General features: G+C 39.8%; 1 protein-coding gene across 1 annotated transcript; it reads right to left on the bottom strand.

Moving 5' to 3' along the window:
- Positions 1-1,168: 1,168 nt before the first annotated feature.
- slc49a3 (solute carrier family 49 member 3) lies at positions 1,169-11,794 on the bottom strand. Its single transcript, XM_058649087.1, has 10 exons — positions 11,356-11,794; positions 8,070-8,228; positions 7,731-7,947; positions 7,029-7,105; positions 6,086-6,223; positions 4,845-4,961; positions 4,298-4,450; positions 3,960-4,117; positions 3,371-3,474; positions 1,169-3,093 (listed from the first exon to the last, which is right to left on the bottom strand). The coding sequence occupies exons 1-10, from the start codon at positions 11,539-11,541 to the stop codon at positions 2,918-2,920; spliced, it is 1,485 nt and encodes a 494-aa protein (XP_058505070.1). The 5' UTR covers positions 11,542-11,794; the 3' UTR covers positions 1,169-2,917.
- Between the last annotated feature and the right edge of the window lie 571 nt (positions 11,795-12,365).

Here is a 12,365-nt window from a genome sequence, read left to right as displayed (position 1 = left end):
GCCTGTTTCTTTTTCTTCTTTTTTTTGATGGTTTCTGAAAATACTGGGAAGTGTACGCTCCTTTAAAGTTACTATTAAATATAAAACCTGATTTTAACCCTTTAAATACTACTTTTTCAAACAAATACACAATTTTTAACATGTATAAAACACTAAATATGCAGTATTTTCCACGTATTACATGATGATTAACTTAACATACTGTCAGGGATAACACAGTCTGCAATATTGATTATCAACACCACTGATTTTTCAGCTTAATTATTTCTGTAGCGTCTTTTCTCCCTCTCAGCACCTTAAGTGCCAAAAATGTCCCATCCGTATGAACCGCAACCATTTTTAAAATTAAAGCTAAAAGACAAAGATGAAAAGCTGTAAAAGGACTTTGATTTTGCACGAGAGACAAAGATTGAACACATTTTTATTTGTCATAGAATTTATTATTTAATTAGCTATAGATTCAGTGTGTACACTTTTTTCCCACTGGAAATGTAGATGCATCTTATTTGCCGATGAGAACAAGGTTAACAAGGTTAATATTACCTGATCCCAATCTATAATTTATTTAAATGAAAATATCCCCTACTTTCAGCCTCCCAGCTCTCCGATATTTTACTCAAACATTTAAGACATTTTAAGTATTCACCACTGGATCTTAAAACACATTTATGAAAGATTTGTCAGACAAACAAAACTTTGACATTTTACGGCTGTGAGATAAGAACTTTTATTAGCTTTAAGCTTCGAGAAATTAAGGAATTACACACAAAAAAGGCTTGGTGTTCCAGCTTTGGCATTGTAGTTAATCCTTTTTTTCTTTTTCTTTTTTAATAAACACACAAAGTTCACTGCTTTGACACTTAAACAGTTTCTTGTTTGAATGTTAAAACGTCTTCATAAAAAAAGTACATTCTTTTTTTTGTCTTAATAAGAAAATGTAAAAAAGGTAAATCACATTCATAATATGAAGTAAAAACCGCATAAAGGGAACATTCTGGTTTGGTCGTATTAGGAATAGAAAACCTTCAGTATCATGTGCCCAAAAAATAAAACATTTTAATTTCTATTTATTAAAATGTCAGATATTACTCCAGAGAAAAAAAAAACATTAATTATCATAGACATCTTAGTGTCTTAACGTTTCATAAAAATGTGTTCCCACAGTGCATAAACATTAAACAGCCACTTTATTAGGTACATGTAATACCTACAGACGTAGCCAGTTTTCTTGCAGTAGAAAACAATTATATTGAGACACATACAGTATATATTGTTACTGAATTATCACCTGCAGTGAACACAATCTTTACCAAATTTACTTCTTTTATTGCACAAAACCCACAACTGGGTTTAAAAATTAGTGGTAATGCCTTAATATTTGGTTTAATTCCCCAAAAAAGTGACTGACAACAAAGAAAAAACAATGGAAAACCTGATTAACCTGTAAAATTATGCATTTTACAGGTTGTGTTACTGAACAGTTGCTTTAACAGCTATTTCTGTTTTATAGTCCTGTTTTTTTTTTAAGTGGTTTTGTTATTTGAAAAAGACGCCATAGTAGAAAATATTATGTAGTTATTAGTTTTTAACGGAATTCTTAACCACGCATTAAGAGTCAAATGTGTTTGAATTAACACTTAATTTAATCTCCTGTTAGCTAGGTCAAAGTTTAAGCTGTTGTCAACCATGTTGTCTTTTGGCTAACTTCCTGACAGCATTCACTTATCCTTGATGTGGGGCGGGGCATTTATTAACAGCACAGACAGGGGACCGCCTCTTTAGTAAGTAGTCAAAATTGTCCTACGGACCAGCTAGACAAGTTCATGTTTTGGGTCCAGGTCCTTCTCCAGGTGCAAAGAAACGTCACAGTTCACAGGTCAGTACATTTTGCACATTTTTTGGCACTCAGTGCTCACGGAAAATTTAATGGGTGCCTGTGTGTACACTCGCACAAAATGGCTGCTCGTAGCATCTAGAAAGCTAGTTTTTTGTTTTGTTTGGCCCTTTTTTGTGTGTCTACTTAAATAAGTTGTAAACACTTAAGTGTCCTCCTGGTGTCTGGACATGTTACAGTAATGTCATGTGTTCAACAATTGTACTAGAATTGCTTGCTAGTTAACAAACCTAGCTATAAAGTTGGGATTTTATGTAACAAAAAGGTCAACTCAGATAGTCGGAGTAACCTCACAAACCCCAGAGTTAGGTTTCGTAAAACACTGCTAATTTTACTGCTACTTATTCGTTTTACATTAAATCAGTCGTACACAATTTTTCTTAATCAATGGACATTTGTTTTCTACACTGTTTGTACTTTGAAAATACAGCGTAGAGCATTGCTAACAGTGGCTAACGGTGGCTGTAACACAAGATAAGTTTGTGTCCATGTTTTGTTCAAATAAGTCAGACACACTTAAGTGTCCTCTTGGTGTCTGTGGACATGTTGCTACAGTGGTTTCATGTGTTCAACAGTTGGACTAGAGTAGCTAGCTAGTTAGCAAACCTAGCCTCTGATGCTGATGCTAACATAATCCACCAAATAATTTGGATTAGCTAACCTCTGTGGACGTTCCATTCCCAATTCTGAGACACCTGGAACGTACTATAGCAGATTTTAGCAACAGCAGCTTTATTTTGAGTATTAAAAATAAGTTTTAGATAAAAAAATTAAATCCCAGGAATGTTAACTGTTTCAACTATTTAGCAAATTACAACTTATTAATGGAAAGATTTATGTTTATTTTACGTAAATATACTTCAAGATAATTTGTTAGTACCCATGGTAATAAAACATATTATTGTACCTTCATGTACAATCAAACCTGAAGTTGACCAAAGAAAGAATGTAACTTTCTCCATTTTTTCATTTACCCATAATTCCCTCTCTCGCTCTCCCTCTCATCGTGAGACCGTGCTCAAGTCACGAGTTCACGCTAAGGCCGCGGTCAACGCTCGCTGCCGTCGCCGAGCTCTTGCGTTGTTTGGTGCCGTAGGTCGCATCCTCCTCGGCCTCCAGTCGTCTGTATCTCGTGTGGAAGAAGATGACGAGGCCGCAGGCGAACACACTGCACAGTCCCGCCATCACCATGTTGGACACTAGGGGGCAACACAGTCACCACGTCAATTGCACTTTCACGTGAAGCCGTAAAAACTGGGGATTATTAAATTATTGGGCGGGACGAATCGGAAATTCAGACACATTTGGAACAAAGTAAAAGGGTGGACGAAGGTTAAGCGTGGAAATAATTGATTATTGAACCAAATTCGCAGAAAACAAATGTCCCTCAGGACATTTTTTCTGGCAACGCACTGATAATCGTCTTCCTTGGACCGTTACGTCTCTGTGTGATGTGTCATGTGTCATGTGACCAACCTTTCCAGCCCAGGACGGCGTCACCGCAGGTGGACAGAGGAGAGTCGGCGAGTCTTTTGGTCAAAGCCTGAAGGACGATGATGTAGAGGACAGACTGAATCTGCCTGGAAGGAAAAATCACAAAGAAAGCCGTCGTCACGTGACATTTACTCTTATTTACTCGTGACGTCCAGTTAACAACTGTTGTTTTAAAATTCTTCTCACCATTTTTCTGAATATTTTTTTGTCAACACGTCTTACAGGGACATTGGGAACGTGTCCTCACATGGGAGGTTTGTTATGAGCTGAAGTGGCTGCAACAGAACATTGTTAAAGATGCCGTACGTAACTGTTGATGTTACTATTCTACAACAGGGGTGGGCGGGGACAAGAACTAGTGGACTTTGATTGCTCTTTAAAGCGAGTAATTAAGCGGGGAGATAACAGGAAACTTGAATGGTTGAGGAGACGAAACAGGAGCAGGGAGGCCTGACAAGACTAATGTGGGACAGGTGAGCAGGGAGACGAGAGCGAGGAGACTGAAGAAGACCACACAGAGACAGGAGACCTTTTTTAACCTTGGGAAAGTGAGGCATGAGTGGAGGGTTACCCTGATATGAAGATGAGTCCGGCAGATGTGGCTTCTCCCACCGGATACGAACACTCCACAGAAAGTTCCATAGCCACGGGATAAATGGAGAAACCGAAAAAGCCGAAGAGAGAGCACACGGCGGCAACGGCGGCTTTCTGCTCACGCATCAGAGACACCTGAGAGACATAACCAGAGAGGGGAAGAGGCTCAACGATCACAAACAGGCTAAATATGGAGACAAAGGAAGGAGTAAATGTTTATTTTTGCACATTTTAAAATTAGCACAGGTAATAATTTAAAGCTATGCACCGTGTAATTAAAAAACGTTTTAAAATATTGCCGTTTCCTGTTCTCACCACTGAAAACGCGATGCACGCTACAGCACACAAGCTGATGTTGATCTTCAGGGCTTCGATGAACTTCTTGGTCTTGTCCACGTAGAGACCCACTGCGCCGGCGCCGATGATACCGAACACGATGAAGAGGGCGCCGCACAGGCCGGCGAAGTCCTGCAGGGGGAGACATGTTATAGTGTTTCTGTAAGTATTTTTCCAAAAATAATCAGTTTTCTTAGTCTTTCTTCCCATTTTTAACCATTTTTAAATGTGAAATGGATATCGGGCTAGCCATGGCCTAGTGGAAATAGAATTTGCCTAGTAACTGGAGGGTTGCCCGCCAAAGAAGCTGATCTTTCTCGGGCAAACCATTTTGAGCCATTGTTAGCTATACTAGTAAATAACAACGCAGTACTATGTGTAAATCTGAGTCAAAAGACGTCGGAAATTCCGAGTTCCAACTACTAATGGAACACAAAATGTTCCCGCAACAACATTTCCTATCAAATCATTCCTGCATGTGTTGCTTTGTCACGTTTCCTGACATAAACGGCTGCGGCGCACGTACGTTGTTGTATCCCTGCACGCACAGGATCTGCTCCAGCAGCGTGGAGAAGCAGGTGAACACCGCGATGCCCGAGCCGAAGCACACCAGCAGGACCAGGTAGGGTTTGTTCTTTAGTAACTGCAGTGGAAACAAAGAGGCGGAGCTTGTTGAGACAAATGTGAAAATATCAAATACAGTCAGAGGTTTTGTGCTAAAAAACACTGAGAGGTGACGATTTTGACCAAAACTACTAACATTTACTGATTAAAGCATGAAAATAGTACTACATCATATGCTCTACACTATGTAGTACTGTTTATTTGATGGCCACAATGCATTATTCTTAAAAAGCAAACCAAACCAAGGCCTTTTGACATCATTTCACAACTTAAAACTCTTAGGTTTAACCATTTTCTCCCTGCACCAAAGTCCATAGAGAAAATCAGTGATTTTACATGATGGCACTAAGGAGTTGTTGATCCACTGCTGTCTCTGTTACTAGGTTAAAAAATGTTATGTGGTGACTTCAGTGTTTCAAACACTTTGATCCGATTGTACTAAGTGGCACAAACTTACCACAAGAGGCAGCAGAGGACCAGCAGCTCCTGTGTCCCTGCCGGCTAAAACGCTGATTTTCTCTATGGGCTTTGGTGCAGGAGAGATACGGTCAATGTCAATGTGGACTTGAGCAGGTGTAGATTTATTAAGTGAAGTCAAAAAAGATTTTAACAGGTTTTTTGTGTCCCTGATCTAATTCATATAAACAGAGGTGTGGTTGGTGTTGATAGTGTTTCATTACCTCGTACAACCACACTTGAAAAAACCTGAACTATCTCAGGTTTTGTTTTCATCGTTTCGCTCCACAATGACAACATTACACTCACCCAGGAAACACTTTAGACGTGTGAAAACAAGTCGTTAGTGAGCTGAGGAAATGAAGAGATTATTTAGACACTCTCACAGAAGCGGGAGAGTTTTTCTTTGAACATAAAACTTCACGGAAAGGTCACGGAACCTCCTCGCTGAAATGTCATCATCTCATCGTGACCCCAGTTACAAATGTCAGACGCTGCAGGTGAGAACCACATCACTGCTGCAGCAGAGCGGCAGGTGCAGCAGGTGCAGCAGGTGACAGAAACTAAGTATGTTTGTTCTTTCATGTTTAAAATGGCCATGTGGCATACAACCACGTAATAATTATGTGCACTTCTAGGCTGTATATTTTGAAGTCTGTGTGTGTGTGTGTGTGTGTGTGTCCTCACCAGTTTGATGCCCTGTACAAACGGCTCAGATCCGGACGACTCTGCACTGGCTGATGGAGGCGTGGGCGGGGCGCCGCTCAGTATCCCCACTGTTGCTAGGAAACAGATGAGGCATGCCGGGACTGCATAGGACATCATCTGGAGGAGGAGGAGAAGGAGGAGGAGGAGGATAATGTGAGTAATGTTTCTGCCAAGCAGAAATCTGTGGTTCCCAAGGACTGGGTCAGGGACCCACAGATGTGTCATGGGAGATTTTTGTTGGGGTTTCCAAACAAATTTCTAAACCTTTTGGTCAAGATTTCTGTGTTTATATTTAAAATCAGGGGTTCCCAAAGACTGGGGCACAACCCACAGACAGGTGGTGGGAGATTTTTTTTTGGGTCTCTCAACAAATTTATATTTTTAAAATATGTGGTTTCCAAAGACTGGGTCAGGACCCACAGAGGGTCATGGGGGAGATGTTTAGGTCCCAAACAAATTTCTGTGTATATATTTTTAAATTACATGTATGAAATTATATTTTAATTTGGCTGTGAATTAGCCACTATGTTATAAACAAATTTATAATCTCATGGATTTAACTGTTTCTGTACAACACTTTTGGCAAACATGGTGATTTTGAAAGCGCTACATAAATAAAATAAAACCTTTATTTTTCACTTTAGTTCCTCTTTCAAACTCAGCAGCATCTGTATTTGCTTGAACAGGTGCTCACCACACTGGTAACGGTGCAGACTTCTTGAAATCCCACATTAACCCTGGTGTCATGTTCACATGACTGCCAATCTGAGGCGAAACTAATAAAAACCAGCGTCTACTGCAGAATCATTTGACCTGGGAGTGAACGCCGATGGTGTCTCTTCCCATTTCTGACACAATCCAGATGTCAGTGGGTGTTGGTGGGTTTCTGACCGGCGGTAAAGAGGTTTTAGTTTTAACTCACCAGAGCTGGAATCTGTTCAGGAGTCTTAACGATCAAAGGAGAGATGATGTTAGCGAGGAGAATGCCCAGAGGATTAGCTGAGGAGAGGAAGAGGAAGAGTGGTCAATATAAAACACTTTAATTTACCTCCTTCTTACTGTAATTTATCACAGATTTAAGGAAAGTTTCATTTATTTAAAAATATTTTATGTTTTTTTTGATTACAACAAAGTATTAGGGCCATACTGAAGAAAATAATCCAAGCTTTCGAAAATAAAGTTGTAATATTACAATCTGGGAGGAGTAGAACACCACTAAAAAAGTGAAAAACCAAGTAATATTACGACTTTTTTTCCACTCCTTTATTAGTGGTTTTAAAAAAACAATAAAGCTTTCGAGAATAAAGACGTAATACTATGAAAATTAATCTTAATTGAGCAATGAAAACATGTACATTTTCAGTTCTTATAACGTTACCTCCTCCCAACCGTATCCACACGTCTTTGCCAAAAGTTGTAACATTACGAATTTATTCTCAAAAGCTTAGTTTTTTCGTGCAGAAACATGAGCACTGTGAACTACTTTCATAGCAAATTAAAGCTAAAAAAATCTGAGGGTAAAAGAATTCACAAAACACAAATATTATCAAATCAGAAAGTGGTTTGGGTTCATATATAAGCTGCGAAAGCTTCTCAGGAATAAAATGAAGCAGAAACCACTCACACATGGAGGCGATCATGTTCGCCGTGGCCCGCTGATGGTCGGGGAACCAGAGAGCAGCCAGTTTAGTGGGGGTGAAGATGATGAGGGGCTGAGCCAGAGCTCCAAACGTCTGACCCGCCATCACTATGTTGTAGTCGACACCGTACCGGTCAGGCGGTAGCGTGCCAAAGAAGCGCAGCATGGCTCCGAACATGTTCAGCCAGGAGCCTACGATCAGCTGCAAGGTCAGAATAATAGAGACACAGTCAGGCATGGACTTTTATATGTGATGTAGACACTCGTCCATAAACCCAGCCTAATCAGAAGGCGGCCCTTCTCAGGTCACTTTGCAGTTCGTACCGTGATCCTGAGCCCGAGAGTGTCCAGCATCCACGTGGTCCCAAAGCTGAGCGGTATGGCCACCACCATGTAGACCAGCGACAGCCAGTTGATTTCTTCCAGCGTGACCTTCAGGTAATGGGCAGACTGGTCCGCCACGGGCGCAAATGTCAGCCATATCTGCGACGGCACATGAAGAGTTTTTATTTAAACATTTGTGTTTTTGCAGACATTTCTAAATAATTCAAATAGGGAAGTAATGTACAAGAAACATTGTATACGTGAGTCTGAAATTGCAAAATATAAGCATTTATGTCCAAATTGAGCTAAACGTTTTGATGTTTCTACGGGTTAACAGACAAGAGGAAGACGACAAAATGGCCACCGCAACGATCCCACCATTAAGCCTGGTATGAAAGCACATGTTAAAGCAACTCTGCAACTTCGGATTTAAAGAAGTGAGTCTTGAGTGAAGTCACATGATCTGAACGTGTGTGTGTTTTTTTTTTTATAAAGAGGAAGTGCCAACTTTTCTTTTTTAAGCTCTTGTGAGAGAACAGCTGATTATCGCAGCTTGCTGTGATGTCATACGTCACCAGTTCACATACAGATCATGCATGACATGTCTCTGTGCTAATGGGACAAACTGGGCGAACAATCGTGAGATGAATGCGTGGAAGGAATGTGGTATTTTAAGTGTAACTCAACTAAACCACCTTTTTTAACAGTGTATATGGGTATGTAGGGTATATATGGCTCTCAGCCCACTTCTTGGCATTTTTCAGGTCAGGCATTGGGCTGAGTTTGCTTCAGAAGAGGGGGTTTAGTTACCCTTTAATGGGGTAAAAGACAGGAAATGATCACATTTAAATGACTGATTTTAAGTGTCAAGTGTTTCAGATTCTTTTTTGAGATCAGAAAATCCTCCAAACTCGGCTTCATTTAGGTTGTGATGTGTGTATGTCTAAGATCTCATGAGCAGCAGAGAGATTCAAATGTACTTTTTCAGCTGTATTCAGCTGAAAAAAAAAAAAAGTAGCTTCTAGGTGAAATAAGTGCAGAAATGTACAATAATTTGCTTATACACACTATTAATTACACATTACTGTATTACTGAGCAGGCTACATTATACATTTGAATATAAATGCATTATTAAACTATAAATGTGTTGATTTATGTACTTTTAAACTGAAAATCTGGGAGTAAAAATGTATGAGAATAATAATAGGGGCTCGTACATGAAAATGCAAATGTTTTGTATTGTTTAGGCTTTTTATCCACAAGAAACCAGCATTTTGAGAGACTTAAACACTAGTTAAGGAAAACGGGGACCCCGGATTTAAAAATCGCAAAAAGCCACCCTTGAGTTGAGAAATTTCTTGAAATCATGCTGTGTTTGCGGAAATCGTTTTAAGAATTAAAAAAAGAGAAAAAGATTACATAGCTTAAGTTTTGTTTCCAATTGGATATGGCCTAATTCTGCATTCCATTGATAACAGAACTTGGAAGATGGAAATGTGAGCAACAATATCTCCGAATTCACAGCGTTCCAGTTTAGAGGTTGGAAGTCATTTTGGCACACAAACAGCGTAGAAACTATACAAATGTGTAGAACAAACAGTAATGGCATCATGGAAACCCAGGTCGAGGTTGCTCCCAGTTTCCCACTTGGAAATCCGTGTAGAGGGCCTTGTAAATTCCGATTTCCGACTACAAATGTAACCATGAAGCTTTGGACCTAAAAAAAATCCATTTAATTTAATCTCCAACCCTCCACAGTCACAGCCTGGACCCTCAGCGGAGCGGCTAATGCCGCACAGATTGACGTTTCGCTGGCTCATCAGCTGTAATTCACCACATCATGAATGACCCCCTGACAGCTGAGCGTCTTTTGTGAGTGGGGACACCAGCACCGTGGAAACAACAGCTCCCACTGAGAGGACGAGTCCCGTGGGAGGTGCAGATAGGTGAGGGAGGGGCTCAGCTGGCATGAATGAGAGAGGCACACTTTGCCTCCAGACACACACTGTTTAACAATGTCAACAAGCCCCGGGGAATACGTATCAAGTTTCACCAGACAGTAGAGGGCACCACATGTCACCTCCCTGCTGCGTTCTCACAACTACATCTGCTGTTTATCTGCACATACAGTTTTACATGAGGAGGTGGGGTAAAGTAATTATTACCAGAGCTTCTCAGTGATTTTAGTCGTGTCTGAATGTTTAATGTCAGCAGTAAACCTGTCTGTCCTCTCCTGTTTATCAGTAGTTTTCCCTGGATTTTAAAGCATGGATCATGGATGGACGCGCTATGTTGCTGTCTGTCTTCACTTGTGATATCAAGAAGCATTGCGTACGGACAAGACAACAGGAGGTGATGGCGGTGCATAAATCGAGCACCACAAGGTGTCCAGGAAGTCTGGGTGAAGTTGTTTGCGTGTAGCCAGGGCCAGGTCGGGGATCCGGATTTGGGGCCCTCCTCATTTCCCCCGGGTTACTGGGTAGAGTGACAGAACGCACCCATTTGTGGTAGTTTTACTTAGATTTCTTATCCTGTGCAAATTGGCCTATAATATTACAGATGTCCTGTAGTAAAATCACATTACTCCACCTCTTCATGTAAAACTAATCCCATCTGAATGCCATTGGCATATATATATATGTGTATGTATGTGTGTGTGTGTGTGTGTGTGTATATATGTGTGTATATATATATATATATATATATACACACACATAAGTGTATATATATATGTGTGTCTATATATATATATATATACACACACACACATATATGTATAAGTATATATATGTGTATATATAAGTGTGTGTGTATATATATACATATATGTATGTATGTATGTGTGTGTATATATGTATATATGTATGTGTATATATGTGTAATATGTATAATTGTGTAATTTTGTGTTGTATAAAATAAGTGAACTGAAGTTGAATGTCAGATGGAAAATTATAAAATAATAATACAATAGAAAATAATAAAATGTTTATTTTATTTATTTATGTTTAGATATTGTTAACTTTATTCTGTTTATATTTCATTGTATTCTGGTTTATATTTTGTTTTTTTTGTTCAAAAACACATGCTCGATGGAAAGCTAGTTTGTTTTTTTGACACACCCGGGCTTCCGTACATAAAATATTTCCGACACTCCAACATCTACTATTTTCTACAGAGGGGATTTTGTTTACATGTTTGTTTGTTTATTGATATTAAACTGCAGTCTGCATACACACTGTATAACGCTGTTGTTATATCCGGTGGCGTTTTATTTTGCGGACTCACCGTAGCGTTGGAGCAGTTTAACAAACACAGAACCAGCAGGACAAACCACCTCCTCTTGTAAACCTTAAAAGTCAGTAGTTTCTTCAGTTCCGGGTTTGGTTTTGGGGAAACGGCAGCACTGATAGTCTGAATGTCAGAGGAGGAGGAGGAGGAGGTGGTGAAGGAGGCTCCGCCGCCATTATCCATCAGTTCCTGCCGAGGTTTATGTTGACAAACTGCCGAGCTACGGTGCAAACATCCGAGGGTCCACAGAGTTGAATTACGCTAGAAAAATCACGGGAATGTCCTTTAAAAATCAAAGTGTAAATCCATTCTTATCTTCCAGGGATTTTAAAACCATGTTCTGTCATAACGTGACGCCGGTAAAGTCTGGAACAAAGTCGGAAAGATATCGGCTCGTGATTCACGTTCGAGTATTGTTGTACTGTATGTCAAAGAAAAGATCTTCCTCTGAGAAGATGAGCCACTCGGTTGGCAAAAAAAGGAGCCACCCCGGAAGTACACTCCCTAGAATTTACGACTTAACGACTCCAGCTTTGTACGTAAAATAAGACGCCCCCCCCCCCCCCCCCCCCACAAACATTTACTGACAGAAGTGGAAAATAAAAAAAATAATTTTAAAAAGAAATTGTTCTACTCATGTTTGTATTGCTGAAAGTATGTATTACTTATTAAAAGATGGTGTTTGATGGTCTTCAAATCGGAAGTCAGTATTCCACTCACAAACCCCCCGACATGGGATTACAAAATGGCAGCCGCAGCAATGTTATATATTTTTTTACTATGTTACTTGCTGCGTTCCATTTACATCGGAACCTGGAAGTCGGAACTGGGAGTCACGTCAACCCCAGAGTTTACTACGTTCCAGTTGAAACACAAATGCTAGCCATTGCTAGCAACACCAGTCGATAACAATGCTCTGTGTGGTAATTTGCACACAAAAACAGCGCAGAAACATGTGTAGAGTTAAAAATTAAACAATATCATGTGTACAACTGATTTACTGTGAA

This window comes from Solea solea, chromosome 14 (genome assembly GCF_958295425.1).
Source record: "Solea solea chromosome 14, fSolSol10.1, whole genome shotgun sequence".
Taxonomy (NCBI): Eukaryota; Metazoa; Chordata; class Actinopteri; order Pleuronectiformes; family Soleidae; genus Solea; species Solea solea.
Note: the sequence above shows the minus strand (reverse complement) of the source record. Positions and strands in the feature narration are given on the sequence as shown.

Excerpts from the sequence above, each read along its gene's own strand:
- slc49a3 (XM_058649087.1), bottom strand. The coding sequence starts at position 11,541 with ATGGATAATGGCGGCGGAGCCTCCTTCACCACCTCCTCCTCCTCCTCC. Across the intron at positions 6,224-7,028 it reads CTGAACAGATTCCAGCTCTG|ATGATGTCCTATGCAGTCCC; the intron begins GTGAGTTAAAAC and ends CTCCTCCTCCAG. Across the intron at positions 4,962-6,085 it reads TTGTACAGGGCATCAAACTG|TTACTAAAGAACAAACCCTA; the intron begins GTGAGGACACAC and ends TTTCCACTGCAG.